General features: G+C 40.0%; 2 protein-coding genes across 5 annotated transcripts; one reads left to right on the forward strand and one right to left on the reverse strand.

Moving 5' to 3' along the window:
• The first annotated feature begins 3,254 nt into the window (after positions 1-3,254).
• On the forward strand, positions 3,255-4,769 carry LOC121055755 (protodermal factor 1-like). Its single transcript, XM_040528834.1, has 3 exons — positions 3,255-3,422; positions 3,521-4,016; positions 4,116-4,769. Exons 1-3 carry the CDS (start codon positions 3,305-3,307, stop codon positions 4,444-4,446), a joined length of 945 nt encoding a protein of 314 aa, XP_040384768.1. The 5' UTR covers positions 3,255-3,304; the 3' UTR covers positions 4,447-4,769.
• Positions 4,770-6,011: 1,242 nt separating this feature from the next.
• On the reverse strand, positions 6,012-16,074 carry LOC102705291 (MADS-box transcription factor 3). 4 transcript variants are annotated; one of them, XM_015832605.2, is made up of 10 exons: positions 15,941-16,074; positions 15,221-15,504; positions 9,229-9,310; positions 7,620-7,681; positions 7,421-7,523; positions 7,221-7,262; positions 7,080-7,121; positions 6,773-6,951; positions 6,559-6,608; positions 6,012-6,418 (listed from the first exon to the last, which is right to left on the reverse strand). In XM_015832605.2, exons 1-10 carry the CDS (start codon positions 15,950-15,952, stop codon positions 6,408-6,410), a joined length of 867 nt encoding a protein of 288 aa, XP_015688091.1. In that variant the 5' UTR covers positions 15,953-16,074; the 3' UTR covers positions 6,012-6,407. The 4 variants fall into 4 exon arrangements, with proteins under 4 accessions (XP_015688091.1, XP_015688089.1, XP_015688090.1 ...); XM_015832603.2 differs by lacking the exon at positions 15,941-16,074 and adding an exon at positions 15,587-15,848; XM_015832604.2 differs by lacking the exon at positions 15,941-16,074 and adding an exon at positions 15,587-15,847 and having other exon boundaries at positions 7,421-7,520.
• Between the last annotated feature and the right edge of the window lie 1,240 nt (positions 16,075-17,314).

Here is a 17,314-nt window from a genome sequence, read left to right on the forward strand (position 1 = left end):
AATTGTTCTTCCTTTCTAATACTGAACCAATTTCTCTTAGGGATTAGATACTCTCTCCGTTCCATACTATAAGACTTTTTGAATTTGTCTAGATTCATCCATGTATCAATGTATATGTTTTATATGTGTGTCTAGATTCATTAGCACACGTATGAATCTAGCCAAAATCAGAAAATCTTATAATATGAAATTATAATATGAAACGGAGGAAATATTTTGCACATATATTTCTCACATATACATGCATGCAAACAATATCTGAAGGTGAAGGTGGATTCCTATGATTCTTTGGAGACTAACCTGCACTATGTCACTGTTATATTAATTCCTAATACAAATGCAAATAATATATGAACAAGCAAGACGAGCTATATATATATCTCTCCCAAAGCAACAAAAGGTAAGGTGTTGTTTAGTTACTAAATTTTTTGGCAAAAACATCACATCGAACATTTGACCGGATGCCGGAAGGAGTTTTTGGACACGTATGAAAAAACGAATTTCACGGTTAGCCTAGAAACCGTTTTACGAATCTTTTGAGCCTAATTAATCCGTCATTAGCATATGTTGGTTACTATAGCACTTATGACTAATCATGGACTAATTAGGCTCAAAAGATTCGTCTCAAGATTTTTTTCATAACTGTGTAATTAGTTTTTTGGTTCATCTATGTTTAATGCTTTATTTAGCTATCTAAAAATTCGATGCGATGTTTTTTGGAAAAAATTTGAGAACTAAACAAGGCCTTACTATATATCAGATTCAGGACATACTAATAAATGTTATGTACCTGTAGATGCTATTGCCTACATACTGACGATGGATCTATAGACTTTTTTTGGAGGGTCCGAAATATCCAAGAATGTTTGTGTTCTCGAGTGTGACAAACTGACAATCCCTCTGCACTATTTCAGCTCTGCAAATCTTCTCTCTTTTCCTTGTGATTAATTGTTTCACTGCTGCTGTTTTGATTTTTCCATAGAAATTCCTCAGCTTTGTTTAACTACCAGCTGCTAAATGCCCGCACGTTGTCATGAAATTAAAAAATCGCATCGACACATTGCAGAGAACATATATTTCAAATTTTAGAGCTTAATTATTAAATTAATTAGAGGTTTTTGTTTATCAAGTTTTTTACTCCCATAAAAAAGCTCTAATTATTGTTAATATGTAAGAGTTATCTTGATTGATATTTCTAGGATTTATCATTGACTTATAAAGTTATAAGTTATATATAACCGAACGTTTAGTTTGGAGAGGGAGAAGAAGAGTAGTCCACCATATCAGAATTTGAGAGTACGAGTTGGTGGTGCGATGGTGATAAATTCATAGCTCATCATCACCACCACTCCTCGTGAATGTATGATATATATTATCAGTGTAAGTTTTTTAGCATTATTTAGATTTATATAAATGATATATATATATATATATAATATGTATTTGTTAATAGATGAATCTAAATATAAACAAAATGTCCTACCATATGTATACCTAAAGTGCCTTCAAATATGAAGAGAGTAAGTTCTCTGTGAACCGTACTTATTACTGCATATTGCACATGCATGCTACTGTGATGATACAAAATAACCATGATTGTTCCAAACAGAGCTGGGTCGTTTTTGCAGATGAAAAACAAAGGCCCCAGAACAAAACACTTGTGAGGAGCCCCGTACGGCTAGGAGTGGGAATGGGCCAAGACCTATGGTTCACAATCCTATTTAAATCTTAAAAAAAGTTTAGCTCAAAACTCTATCTAGTTTTATTTTCTAACCCGTTTTAAACTTAATCGTTAATTTTTATAGGCAAAATGGTTGGAGTGATTACCGCCCATACGTCCCCAACACAGGTAGCTAGCTAGCCTTCATTAACTTGAGCTGCTGCATCCATGGCTCATGGCTCTTCGTAGTACAGGCCGATGGCGATCGACGCCAACTCATCAAGATCTCACGACCAGCATACAGCAAACGTCAACTTGCTCTGTCTGTGTCTGCAGGGATCGATCAATGCATGCTGCCTGGGAGGCGGGAGCTAGCTTCAATGAAACTACTTAGGTGTTTGTTTTTAGGGGCTAAAGTTTAGCTCCTAGTCACATCGAATGTTTGGATACTTATTATAAATAGTAAACATAGTCTATTAATAAAACCCATTCATAATCTTAGTCTAATTCACGAGACGAATCTAATGAGCCTAATTAATCCATGATTAGCCTATATGATGCTACAGTAAACATTTGCTAATTATGGATTAATTAGGCTCAAAAAATTCGTCTCGCGGATTAGCACTCATTTATGAAATTGGTTTTTTATTAGTGTATGTTTAATGCTTTAAATTAGTGTTCAAACATCCGATGTGACACGGGGCTAAAAAATTTAGCCCCATCTAAACAACCCCTTAATTTGCTAACTAAGGACAGCCATTTTCAGTGGAATGCGGTTAGTATATTTTCCATAAGCATCAATCACTGTCACAAGATACTGATGTTTACAGGTAGTGCATGCCATCTAAAAAATTCCATTTTTTTGAAAAAAAAATACTATACATATATACATATATCACCAAGAATTAAAGCAACTCTGATTTAATTGTGCCTTATTAGATCAAGCCTCCATCCCATGATCATGAGACCGGCCTTTGGTCAATATACAATAGGCCCGTCTTGATCAAATTGAATACTCTGCTTACGCTCACAAACCAAAATTTAAATTTTTAACTTTAAATTTAAGTTAATTTTATGTTTTCAGTGAAGTTTATTTTTTAGCTATGTCTTTTATATCGTTAAGAATATTTATTTACAAATTATTTTTATTTACAAATATATTATTTATGTTTTTCTATTGAAAAACCAAACAATCAGCCCAATATACATGCATGCATCTCTGGATCAAAAATGACAAAGGTCGAAAAAGCTGAGAAAAAAAAAATGAAAGCTGGTCTCAAGAGGGAAAGAAGTAAAAGCCACAGGAGAATCGTCAGTCCAGCGCCTCACTCCAGCTATCTATGGCCACCTTGACCTAGCTTGGCCTGTCCAATCGATCGTCTTCTTCATCTCTCCGCTGCAATTGCAAAAAATGCAAAGCCAGCATTGAATGCCCTCGCCAACCACCCGCTGTGTCATCTGCGACCTCAATTTAACCTCGCCATCAATTCCCATGGCGCCAGCCAGCCAGCTAGCCACCCTTCTCTGTAGCTTCTTCTGCCTCCCCGCTATTTATATCCCCCGTGTCCTTCCACGCTTCTCTCCACCACTTCACTCCACTCCACTCCACTGCACTGATTCACTACAGCAGCAGCAGCGGCAGCCATGGTGGCAAGGATGAAGCGCGCGAGGGGTGTCTTCGTGCTCGCTGCGGCGTTTGCCATGGCGGCCTTCGTCTCCGTCGTCGAGTCGAGGACCGGCCCCGTGGAGAAGACGAGCCAAGGTACGTACCGTGGAGGTTTTGCGACGTTGATGGCGCGGGGGAGTAGCTTGCATGCTGCACAGTTGCTTTAGGTTGGGTGGTAAATGTCTGTGTTGCAGAGGATGGGGTGAAGAAGCCGGACTGCGTGCCGGCGTTCGACCCGCGCTCGTTCCCCGGCCACGGCGGCACGACGACGCCCCTCCCCGGGCACGGGGGCTCCGGCGGGAGCACGTCGCCGCCGTCTCACGGCGGTACCGGCGGCGGGTACGGCTCTACCCCGGCTGCGCCGTCGCATGGGGGCTCCGGGGCGTTGCCTGCCCCGTCCCACGGCGGCGGGTATGGGTCTTCCCCGGTGACCCCGTCCCCTGGCGGTGGCTACGGCGGCGGCTCTCCGGCGACCCCGTCGCACGGTGGTGGTGGATACGGGAGCTCCCCTTCCACGCCGTCCCCGTCCCACGGAGGCGGCGCCTACGGCGGCAGCTCCCCGACGCCGTCCCATGGTGGCGGCGGCGCCTACGGCGGCGGCGCCTACGGCGGCGGAGCTCCGACGACGCCGTCGTCGCACGACAGCCACGGCCTCGTCCCCGTCGTCCCCACCAGCCCCGGGACCTGCGAGTAAGCCACGTGGCACATCAAAATAATAAACATTAATTCTGTTGCAACAAACAGCGATGTGATTTCTCACTGACGCCGCGGGCCCATCCCGTCGTACAGCTACTGGAGGTCGCACCCGATGGAGATATGGTCGGCGCTGGGCCGGCTGCCGAGCTCGGTGGGCCACTTCTTCGGCGCGGCGGGCGGCGCGGCCGCCGGCGGCACGGGCGCGACCATCCAGGACGCGCTCTCCAGCACCCGCGGCGACGGCGCCGGCGCGCTGCTCCGCGAGGGCGCCGCCGCGCTGCTCAACTCGATGGCCCGCTCCGGCTTCCCCTACACGACCGAGCAGGTGAGGGACGCCTTCGCGGCCGCGGCCGCCGCTGGCTCCGACAGCGCCGCCTCGTTGCAGGCGGCGGCGTTCAAGAAGGCCAACGAGGGCCGCGCGTAGACGACGACGGCGACCGACGTACGTACCTGCACGCGCATGCATGCATGCATGCATGTACGTCTATTTAGGCGGGAAGGAAGGAAAGGGGAGCCCAGCCCGTGTGTTTGTTGCTAGTAGCTTGCTTATGTTTTGTTCGATTTGATCATGTGTGAGTACGTGTTTAGCTGGTTGATCTATGGTGTAATGATGTGATCACTTGGCTGGTTGATCTATGGTGTAATGATGTGATCACTTGGGTCATGTTGTGTTCAAGTTTTGTTGTTTCCTGTCGATCGAGCAATGAAGTGAAGTGAGAAGCTTAATTATCCTAGATGATCACTGTCCAATATGTCTTCCCACTTTTTTTTTCCCTTTTTATGTTCCTTTTGGCATTCTGGGCCTGTTTGGGAGAGCTTTAAATTCTGAGAAACAGCTGCTTGGTAGCCAGCTTCTGAGAATCTGAAAAAAGCTCCTAAACCCAGCTTTTGTATTCTTAGTTCATTTTGCAGAATCCGTAACTATAAATTAAATTTATAAGAGATGTGGACCATTTAGTACAGCTTCTGACAGAAGCAGCTCTTAAGAAAAACTACAGAAGCTCCCTAAACAGGCCTTCAATTGGTACTCATAATTTGCCCCAACTAATTGAACATGACCGTGAACATAGTGAATTCTGGGCCTTTTCTTTTTGGGCCAATTCCCTACATACCCATATAATTTCACCCAATCCTCTCTAATTTTACTTGATCTCTTATATTCCCCTGAGTTTTCATATTACTAAAAGCTAGAAATGTTTTACGTGTAAATTATTCTCAACCTGTGCACGCACGAGTGAATTCTGGGCCTTTTCCTCTCCTGTGAAAAATCACAGCGGGCCTCGTCGGCTGGAGAAACATGGGCCACGGTGACGTCAGGTCCAAATAGAGATGTGAGGCCCATCAACATTTGCGTCGAGGGCCAGGCCGCAAATTGGGCTGATTGCCGCAACGCCATTTATGGGCTGTACTATCCTTGTTGGGCCTGCGACGATTCGGCGTCTGGTTGGGCCTACCCACCCACTGTTGTTGAGTTGCACATGAAATTTGCACAGCACACTGCAGCCGAACCCAACATTGCAACTGAATTTTATTAAAAAATAACATTGCCATGTTATTAAAGTAGAGTTAATAAAAATAGTTTGACATATAGATCTCAGTTAAATAGTTGATATATAGACCCCAGCTACTTTTCTTTCAAAAATTAGAAGGGGGTTGGTGGTGGGGTGATGGTAAATTCACCACCATTGCTGCTCTTTACCGGAGTCAAGTCAAATTTGTAAAACTTGATATAATATTATGTTATTGTCTCCTTTGGATAAATATTTAAAATAATTTCATTTCTATTAATTAAATTTACATTTTTTGACATCTTTATTTTGCAAGCTGTTAGCTAGACTTAATTCAACCAGGAGGATTAACACAAAGCTACACACAATAAATTAATTGGCAACACAAAACCAGAACAAGAGTAACTCTCATCTAGCTAGCAAAAACGACGGTTGATATATATGTTAATTCAACATGAAGATCAATGACATAATGTATGAATAATCCCTTAATCCTCACATAATTAATCACATATATATAGGTGGTGGTACAATATTTGATCTGCTGCTGAGTTCCACACAAATCAGAGCGCGCACACACACACATGCACGCACGTGCTGTGATCATAAACGTACGTGACACAGACAGATCGATACAACACACGACGCATGCAAGCATATGTATGCATGCATGCAAACGCCTGATCGAGCCACAAACGAACGCTAGCTTGCTTGAAATGCATACTGGTACAATTTAATTTGTCACACACCTAGTGAAAATTACTGGTTATGATCGATCTGACGAACATAGAATTACTGCATGTCGATCTGCTCAGGCTGATTCGACGCCTTCAGATCCCAACCGCAACGGATAGATAGATAGATTCGCAGTAAATTTTCAGAGTTCAACTGCAAGATAGAGAGAGATACAAGAAAGGGCACTGAATTAATTAATTTATAGAGACCACTATAAAAACTGTTTATATGTATACATAATTGCATAATTGAATGGTATATATCAACAGTCCTGAGTGTATTTAGTTACGTACCTAGGCCAAAACTAATTGAAGGCTGACTGCTGGCTGCAGAGTAGAGAGAACTGAAATTATTAGCATATGTAGTGACTGGATAAACAGCAGAAAACACAAAAAATACTACCAAAAGTGTAAGCTCTTCTCTTGAGTATGAAATTAAAGTATTCTTGGTGAACTGCGTTGATCAAACGCATACATAACATAATTAAATAGGGGGAGCTTAATTTACCCGAGTTGAAGGGTAGTTGGCTGCATCTGATGGGAGTAATGCTGAGGTTGCTGCATGATGTTGACCTGAAGAAAGTTTCTGGAATCATATGGGTTGTTAACCATATGATCATATTCACTTGTTGATGCTGCCCCCATCATGTTCAGTGGCTGCTGCTGCCCCCTCTCGTTCTCAGCAACCTACATATATAATAAATATTGAGATATCAGAGGCACACAGCTCAGAAAAGAACGAATTAGTTGGAAATTTTAGCATTCAGTAACTTGATCTCAATGGATGACAAAGCTTGGTAGGTGTGTAATTTTACCTTGCTCCTCAGGTACATGTTGTCATTCTGCAGCTCAACTTCCTGAAAATAACATGTGACATTTCATTTTGTCTCAACAAAGAAGATAAAAGAAACAAATGTTGGAATATGAGGAGTTCTTGGTGAGATTTTTTTACTTACTCTTTTCTGCATGTACTCGACTTCAGCATATAGCAGTTCATTCTGCATGGAAGAAATGTTAATTGGGTTGATTAGAACGATCTAAATGAAGTAGATATATATGCAGAGGAGGTCGAGACCTCATGCATGGAACGAATCAAAGAACATAGTTGATGTAACTGAGTTATACATAACGATTTAAAGTTGAACTATATGCATACCTTTCTAGCCCTTATCTTGGCTATGCCTTTCTCCAGCCTGGTCTCTACCTGCTTAAGCTCCCTGGGGCTCATGGTGTTGATAGAATCGCCCACTATGGTCCTACTAGATTTTTAGGCGAGCTGAGTTAGACTGCAATACAGAACATTTGGGTTCGGCTCAAATTATAAGTCAAAAATATCTGGACTATACATATATAACCTGTTTGCGTTCTGTAAGCTACTGATTTGTTGACGCAGCTTTGAGGACTCCTGCTGGTAGTGCTGTATAGAATGCAATATGAGAGCAATATTCACCGGTAAAAAAAAACTTTTAACATGTAAAAACATATTCTGGCTGAAATAATGTTCAATCGAACAGTTGCAGAAAAAAACTCCTGTTTGGTTTTACGTACTCTAATTCATTTTTCACTTAATTATTAAACATGGCTTTGTTTTAAAAGTTTTATGTTATCTTGTATCATGGAAAAACTACATAATCTCTAAGATTTTACCTGTATCAAATTTTACAGTACACCTTTTTTAATAAAAGAAATTAACTGTATAACACCAGTCTAAGCAGTCCATGTAGAGGAAACAAACACTGCAGTCTGAAGCTCCATATTATAGCTTACTGTGCTGGGAAAGAATCATCAGAATTATTGAAGTTAGGAAATAGAATGGTGGTAGTGTATAAATTAAAATTCTTTCTAACTCAGTTTATTTTTTATATAATTATTACATTTGTTCGTTAATATTTCATGTGGTCCAGGAAACTATTATTTTTTATACCGAGTATAAACACTAGTTTTGTTCAACGGGACACATACTGTTTTTTACGATTCAAGTTGTAAGATTAATTCATGGCTGGTGTGTTGTACAATCAAGTTGTAAGGATGAATACTGGGGGTTTTAATTGTTCTTTGTTTTTTCTATATTAATCCACTAAATTTATTTTTCTATATTCTATATTCCTATAGACATCCTCAATGATGGTGGCTGGTGGCAGTTAATCTGCCACCACCATCACCAACTTCTTGTTTTTTATCTATACTCTCTTTTTTAAGAAAAAATAATTGTAAATCCTACATGTTAATCACTCTCACTGACTTACTTTTGTTTGAAGAAAAAAGACTATAGAACCAATAGACTCACATATCAATAACAAATATATACAACAATTAAGAAATGATACATACAAAAGTAATAATATTAGTAACATGTTAATGATATTTTTTAAATAAAATCCTGTTGTAACGCACAACAGTTCGCTAGGTCGTCCAAAATTTTGCATCTCTATCGTCATGAAATTATGATTTTGGTCCAGTAAACAAACGCGCGTGATCCGCTGGACCAAACAGAGGATCCTGACTCCTCAGAGTACTGGTTGACTGCAATTACCCCTGTGTAATGTCCATGACTTTCTGCTCAGGATTTCTTGTCTGATGATTTCTTTGCTCATCTTTGCGTTGCACAACAGTAACTAAGAATGTTGACAGTACTTGCATTTAAAGATTTGCTCCTATACATACCACAGTTATAGTCCCTCGTCTTTTGCTTTTTTATCTTAAAAAACCAAATATCATATTTGCAAACGAATTTATGAATAAAACTTTTATATACATGTTTCTAACGATTTAAAAACAAGGTTGAAATAAACCATGAGAAAAAACTCTAAATTAACTCTAAATTTAAAAATTTAAGATTAAGTATTTAGATTTAATAAAAGAAAGATGAGGCCAATATATTCTAATACTGTTTGCCATGTCCACATCTTGGAGTCAATTCGGAAAATTAGTTTGTTGTAGACTGAAAGAATGACATGATGTTACCTGGGCACTGACTTCTGCAACTGTACCGGAGTTAGTGGTGTCGCTGTTTGCCTTCTTGTACCTCTCAACGGTGGATTTCACGCTGCAACGAACACAAGTTAAGAGCTATTCTACTGAAGGAAAAATAAATGATTAAATTCCTAAGAAGTTGATTACTTTAGAAGATACTTGATTTATATGGATGAAGTAGAGGAAAATCAAAGGAAACTTTACTATAAAAGTTGCAGAGAGAAACATAAATTTTTTTCATCTAGTCAAACCTTTTGAAAAAAAATTCCTAGAGATTAATGTTGTCATATATTTCGACTCCTACACTTTTTCTTATTTCTATGTGTTAAAATTTCTTCAAACTGAATAGACACTAAGGACTAGTATGTTTAATCACTCTTACACACAAGCAAGTAGGAGTATACTATAATACTCAACTACTAGTGTCAGAAGGTAAGACATGAAAATTCATATTCTCCTTCAGTCAATTCCAAAAAAAAGTGTGACTGATGATGTCTGAAATTAGATCTAACTAATGACTTACGGAGCTAAATGATACTAGTGTGGTATAATATATGTACACACCATATATTAATGAACTTTACTCGATCCCAAAACATTGTAGTTATTTTTTTATACAGAGCATGTCAATATCTTTTTAAGTTATTAACTAGTATTGAAGGGACGAAATACAGCATCAATTAGCAATGGAAGTTGAAACTGGACGTTATTCTGTGTGGCTCTATGCTGATTTTCTGCCTTCTCAAAGAGGGAAAGTTACATATTTATATCGTTGCATTTAGTAGAAAACTGGCATGCAAGGGCAAGAGGCCACAGTAAAACACAACATGAAACATTGGTCCGAACCGTGCTCCATCACAAGTCTCCCATGCATGCATGAACAGTAGTGTAGCTGCAGGACAGAGTGTCTGCAACAGTGCCGTTCCTCTTTACCGAGGAGCTAGCTTTTCCTGTCATCGCTCTAGGGGTTTTGATGCACAAAATGAGTCTACAACAGGTGTGATGTGTTCTGTTATCCATGTATGATTCCTGGTACGGCACAATAAGCTGTGATATACGGAACAGAGGTGATGGGTTGGTTGTTGCACAGAAAAATCCAAACGGTATAATCGTAAATAAAAATAATTTGTGAATGAAAGTTTTATATATAGATATTCTTAGTAATCTAAAACCAAAACTAAAAAATTAAAATTTAGTAAAAACTCTACAATCAACTCTAAATTTAAGGTAGAAAATTAAGTTTTGGCTTATAAACATAAGTATAAATGAAAAGATGGGTGCGGTAGTAATATCGAATGGACAAGTGAACACAAACGCTGGTCCCTCCGGACTAACAAAGCAAAACCAAACAATGATGCATATGATGTCCAGACGCCAGAGCATTCATAAATGATCTTTGCCAATATTTCATGGGTTATATTTACATCGTTATTTTGCACTTACAGATTGTTAAGCTCGTTTATTATATTTCCATCTTGTAATGACTGGAACTTAAAAACCACTGTTAAGTGCCTCTAATATATTAATGAAAATAGACCTAAGGCTTACCAAAATCAAAGAATAGAAAAACGAGAAGGTAAGCAAGCTAACCGTCAAGTTACACATTTTTTAGACTTTTAGCATATGCCATGAGCATAATATAGAGCAGAAAACATATAAAAATATTTTCCTTTGAAAAAAGCATATATGAGACTATGTATTATGATTAGTATATGTGTTTTTCTCTAAATTTTGTAACTCGTTGAAGTCAATATAAAGACAAGACTTTAGTGTAGATTGACCTTTTACCTTCATTCAAAACTCTCTGAAATACTCTAATTAACAAACAAAACCATAGAACAGTGGCCCTACTATACCAAATCAATCATATATTCTGCTCTATTTTCACTATAAATCAACAAATCATAATATGCCTTGGGCTTGAACTTTCTTCTGTAGCTCCGCTCACAAGGACTTCTTTTCGTCCACACTAGATCTTATGTATAAAACTTGGTAGGAACACTATTACTAGTTAATCTTGTACGCATCTGAGTAGTAGAGCTAAGTTAATATACACCTTAAGTAGGGTACAGTTAGGACAATACAAGAAACTAATGTGATGACTTCACAAAATTGCTCTCTTATATTTGGTATAAACAATTATGAGTATTGGAGCCAAGAGAAAGAGCTAGGGAACCCCAATAAGTACTGATCTGAAACAAATTAAAGGTACAAAAATTAAGGTCTACTACATATATGTAGCAGGGATATAGAGCTTGGTTTGAAAAATAAACAAAACTTAAAATATAATTGTATATATGAATGATAATATATATTTAAGTTCAGTTCCATTGTTAGCCTACAGACTCATATCTCGTGCTTTTACCCCCACATGTTTTTTTGGTGTGTTTGTTGAGTATCATTCTCGACATTAACATATGCAAAGCCAAGCATGTATCTAGGCAATAAACTTATTTTGGACTCATAAATCTTGATTTTATTGCACTGTCATTAAGAAAAACATATCCATACCTCTTGCTCGAAAAAACAGGGCATGCGGCAATAGGAACAGAGAGCCTATGATGACGAATATGATCAAGGAAACAACAAATATCCTATTTTCTGAAGCAATCTATAAACTCTCTCCAGCAGTAGTACTCTCATCTCAAAAATTCTAGTCCCGGTTTTTAAGCAGACCGATGCTTATGACATGCTAATGTTTGCAAGGTTGCACTCACTAATGTAACCACTGTACGTCAGCTCCACAAATTTTATTTCCACAAAAGAATCTTGGTTATGTCTTATTGGAGGTTCCATATAATTAAGCATATACTTAGACACAGAAAATTATGGAAGACGATTTCCAAAATGGTGTGCTTAAATTACTACACCAGCCAATCACCATTAAGTTAATAACACAAACTAATGAGAGTACGTACTTGAGCAGAAACAAGAGTGTCATAAATCCATGAGAATTTAACAAAACGTTTTCCAAGAATCGACATATGTATATACTACGACCCAGTGACCTAGAGATCACTGTACACCAAAGATAGTATTCCCAAAAGTTTCTCCAAAAATATTCTTCAAAGATCTTCTGGTCATGCATGCTACTGTGAAGTGACTCGTAGCAAGCTCATCTCCTGTCACCGCAACCGTTGAACTTTCTATTGTCCAAAAACACAAAGCGTAGTGCAATCGCTGCATAAAATAACTGGTTGTAACAAACAATCATATCAAGCAGCGAGTACTGTCAATCCCCTCCAACCCAAATGAAAATCATCTCCCCAAGAAATTACTCCAGTATATATACTTGAGTTACTAGGAAAAGCTTAAAGGACATCACATCACAAGAAATAAACCCGGTTATTTGTCCAAAAAAATCAACCTTTTGGATTTAAGCCTATAAACATGTTGTCTTGAACGGAGAAATTAGATAACATAACACCCCGCTTAAAATATAAGAAATTCTGGTACCAATATTGTATATCAAAATTTCTTATATTTTAGAACAAAAATATCAACACTCAAGAAACCAGAGAATTTCATGGTTTACTACTGTAAACTCTACAGACACCCGTTCAAATTTTGCCGGCAAGAAAGAGATGAAACCTTAGGATTCTCGACAACGCCTCCGGGCTGCCCAATGTTGAGGCTGGCACAGGATTTTACATGATTGGGCAGCAGCTAGCAGTGACACTAGTTTGTACCCAATGGGCAAACGAGGGCAGCAACACAAACTACTGTACCCAGCACAACAGTAAAAAAAGCTCATGGCTTTTACCCACTCCCATTCCTCTGACCAACTCACCAGCTTTCCTTCGCTCCTCTTGTAGTCTCCCAATACAAATGCAGGCCCCGCTGTTGTACCATTTCTGCCACGCCATTGGCCTGGCCTCCAGCACCCACAACACATACGAACCTATGAAAAAAGAAAAAAAACAAATTGGCCAGTTCTCTACTGCGACCCTGGCTACATGGACACGTGTCCCCCGTACAAAAGGTTTTTTTTTTCTTTCTTTCTTCGTTTTGTTGTTTTGCGATTATAAACGGGACGTTCTTCTGATCTCTCATCCATGTGTTCAGCAGTGCAAGAAAGTGTATATGCTCCGAATTTCCTTTTCAAGAAAGATTAATCAACACAAGAAATACCATTACTTGTTCTTAGTTGATTTTCGTGCAGACACCATAATTTATCATGGTTTTGTTTAACATCACAGCCATGTGTGTATAATTTCTTTTATGTCATGCATGCATGCCCTATTTTTACATAGCACTAAAACTGACATTTATTTAAAAAGAATTAGTATTCTTTAAATACCTTATATATGTGCATACATGGTTCAAAAAAGCATGCTTACTCTTTTTCCACTTAGTGAAAAACAGATAAAACTTTAAAAATATATATACACCTATAACTAAATTAATAGTCATAATAAAACTAATTTTTTTAAATGACTATCCAAGATATTTGTATAATCACATTATTGAGTTAGCTTTGGTTGCGGTAAAAGGATCCATATAGGCAAAATTATACACTATGTACCTTAATACAACTAACTGAGAGAGGGTGAAAAATCTAGTCTTCTGTGCGTAAATCCTGTCAGTAAGATCAAATTTCACGCATGTACCCTCTAGCTTTACTGCATTTTTTCTTCTTTGCTGCTGTTTCTTTTTTTTGGATCCTTTTTATTTGTATTTGGTTCCTGTTCAAAAGTACAGTGATGCTGTCAGGCATCACCTGCTCTCGTGAAGTTGCTCAGGAGTAAAATTTGCACCGCACACATGAGAGAGATAAGAGTAGAGAGAAGTAGAGAGAGAGAGAGAGAGAGAGAGATGCACATGGGATGAAACTCTAACCCTAGCAACTCATTGGTTAGAACAGGAGATGATGCAAAAGAAACTGAAAAGGAGGGAAGTGCTCTATCATCCGCTTCTTTATCCCTCTGCCTTATTACCTCATCAAACATACATGCACTTACACTGGAAACATACATATGTACAGCACAACTAGTACTACCCCTACATCAATGGGCAACCATCCTCTATACCAAGACACAAGCAAAGCTTACACAAAAGGGAAAGATGAACAAGGGAGCCCCAGGATGCCCTATATTTTCTGTGCAAATATATGTGTGTGTGATATGAATCATGAGGTGTGAGAGATCTAAAGATCACCTCACCTCACACAGACTCTCTCTCTCTCTCCCCCTCTCTCTCTCTACAGCTAGCTCTGCCACACACACATACAAGTGTACAGCTTGCTACAGGGGAGAGAGGAAGGAAAGAGCATAAATACAGCAAGAAAAGATCAGGACCACCAAGCCAAAGAAGCTCTCTCTCTCTCTCTCTCTCTCTCTCTCTCTCTCTCTCTCTCTCTCTCCCTCTCTCTCTCTCACATACACACACAAGAAGGAGAGAAAGAAAGGGCTCAGGGCATGTACACACACAGCATACACATACTACACACAGCAAGCACTGTCCTAGATCTATCTCAAACATCTAGCTCACCTCACCAGAAGCACAAAGGAAAGCAGCAAAGAAGCACACACATACACAAGAGAAACTGTTGCAATTTCTTTCCCCTTGTTACTCCCCCCCAGAAACACCAAAATAACACAAGACAGTTAATAACAGAAGTAACAAAAGATGCATCTCCCATTTGACCCTCCCCACTCTTTGCCCCATGAAAAGCTACGAGCATACTTGCTCCAATTTGGACATGAAACTGAACCAGCAAACAACAACAGATAAATAAAAAAGGAGAAGATTTTTAGAGCTAGCAGCAGCATATGTTGTAGGATCTATGGTATGCATATTTTCATAGCCTTTTTTTCTCTTGGCTGATTTTATAGATATACAGTACATGGCAATATGACATGTACTGATCTTATATATGGAGGAGCTGCAGCAGCAGCAGCAGCAGCAGCAGCAGAAGCAGAAGCAGGAGAAGGAGAAGAAGAAAAAAAGAGAGAGAGGCCAAGATGAGATCGCATTGGGTCACCTGTTGTTGGCGTACTCGTAGAGGCGGCCGCGGCTGGAGAAGACGATGAGCGCGACCTCGGCGTCGCAGAGGACGGACAGCTCGTACGCCTTCTTGAGAAGGCCATTGCGGCGCTTGCAGAAGGTCACCTGCCGGTTCGTCGTGTTCTCGATGCGCTTGATCTCGATCTTGCCCCTCCCCATCTTCTCGCTCCCCGCCGCCGCCGCCGCCGCCACAGCCGACGATGCCGACCCCGCCGCCGCCGCCATCTCCGTCACCGACGAAGGCCCGCAGCTCAGATCGGTCTGGAGACACCAAGGCAACCAAAAATCTTAAGAACAGCGCGCAAGAAACACACATGGCGAATCAAGAAGTGCGTCGTCGTGCCATGCATGCGCAGGGCGATGAAGCTGCTGCCATCTCTCCCTGCCTTTTTTTCTTGATCATGAGAAATTTATCAAGAAGTAGTGCCCTCCCCTCTCCTGTTCTGATCTTTGCTTTTCATGGTGAAGCTCAAAAGATCAGAGATCGATCCTACTCCCATCTCCCTAGCCAAATATACGCACATCTTCCTCTTCTTGCTACTCAACCTAAATCCTCACAACATGGCAACCAAGATTCCACCCCTCATATGCACAAAAGCTTGTGCACAAGTTAAGAAAGGACGCAAATTTCTAGTAAAAGAAACCAAATTTATCCAAAAGCAAGAAAGATCAGGCAAGATACATAGCCAGAATTTACCATCATGTTCATCAGGATGGTATGCTAGCTAGTGCTGCCCCTCTGCTGGAGAAGGAAGATATCCAGAGAGGGAAAGAAGAGTGTGTGGCATATATGAGAGAGAGAGGCAAGAGAAGGAGAGGTATTAAAGAGAAAGAGAGAGAGAGAGAGAGAGAGAGAGAGAGAGAGAGAGAGAGAGAGGAGGAGGAGGAGGGAAAGGGGAAGAAGAAATGTAAGGTGCATATAGTTAGCAGTAGCTGTTGTGACCAATTTCCTATCTATCTAGCTAGCTTGTGGTCTCTTCTGACTGCAAATCCACAACCTTTCTGAATTACCAGCTCTTTCTTCCTCTCATCAGTCTTCACTCCTTGATCCTCTTGTGATGTCCTAGCAGTGCTGTCAGATATGCATGTCTCCATATCCATTTACCTCTTCATTGTGTAAATAAGTAAACTCTGATGTAAACTCTGCTTGCAAAAGCTTTGCTCTTGTTGCTGTAGTAAGTCTGGAACAAACCTTGGAGGATTGCTTTGTTTGGTCTGGTAAGCTGCCTTGTTATTCTTCTTGCTTATTGAGTAGTATTGACTCCTTTTTTTGTTTCACTTTAGCACAGTTATGTATGGAAGCTTATAAGGTGATCCATTATTAGTTACAACAATGCCACAGTTGTTGATGTAAAGCCTTCAATTTGTTTTGCCTATGAAGGTCAGCATTGACACTTTTTCATCAGAGTTCTTGACTGTTACCCGTTCAATGCCAGCATGATTCTAGCTTGGAATTGATCTTGGATAATTGCCTCACAAACTTAATTGTAGTTTCCAATCCAGCAAACCAAATTAATTTACTTTCCCTGTTTAACTTTGTGTGTTACTAGCCGATATATAGGTACCTTCTTCTACTGATCAGATCACCAGAGAGTGAAAAAAAAACAAGTCAAAATATATATACACGGACATTTTTACCATCCTTGAGAGTATCTTGAGGTAAAAAAATTAGTATAAAATTTTGGTACCTTAAAATACTTAAGGTATTAACTTTTTACACTGAAAAATATGATAAAAAAAACTCTATATACACAGCATAGATGATTCATTATATGCTGTGTATACAACCACGTGACACCTCACATATATACACTGTCCAGTTTCTGTTTGTCACATAGGATGTAGAGATAATGGCTAAGTACTCACCAGCAGCAACCTCCTATTAATTCAGCACTCCCTTTCAGTTGCTCTCATGGGGCCCTATCTCTACCCCAGTCCCCCCCCCCCCCCCCCCCTCTTCCTCCTCACATAATGTGATGCATCATGCTTGCTGCCAACCCCCTCTCCACTCACTCCACCGCCATATATCACCATCACTGGCCTGGGCCACCGCGCCACGGTGTGGTGCGGT

The sequence above is a fragment of the Oryza brachyantha genome, chromosome 1 (assembly GCF_000231095.2).
Source record: "Oryza brachyantha chromosome 1, ObraRS2, whole genome shotgun sequence".
Taxonomy (NCBI): Eukaryota; Viridiplantae; Streptophyta; class Magnoliopsida; order Poales; family Poaceae; genus Oryza; species Oryza brachyantha.

Bases quoted from the DNA above. Each gene is read 5' to 3' on its own strand.
- LOC102705291 (XM_015832603.2), bottom strand. From the start codon at position 15,646: ATGATCAAGAAAAAAAGGCAGGGAGAGATGGCAGCAGCTTCATCGCCC. The intron at 15,505-15,586 runs GCACGACGACGC...TGGTGTCTCCAG, and splicing joins CATCGCCCTGCGCATGCATG to ACCGATCTGAGCTGCGGGCC. The intron at 7,122-7,220 runs GTAAGTAAAAAA...TGTTATTTTCAG, and splicing joins TCGAGTACATGCAGAAAAGA to GAAGTTGAGCTGCAGAATGA.
- LOC121055755 (XM_040528834.1), top strand. From the start codon at position 3,305: ATGGTGGCAAGGATGAAGCGCGCGAGGGGTGTCTTCGTGCTCGCTGCG. The intron at 3,423-3,520 runs GTACGTACCGTG...TCTGTGTTGCAG, and splicing joins CGTGGAGAAGACGAGCCAAG to AGGATGGGGTGAAGAAGCCG. The intron at 4,017-4,115 runs GTAAGCCACGTG...CCCGTCGTACAG, and splicing joins ACCAGCCCCGGGACCTGCGA to CTACTGGAGGTCGCACCCGA.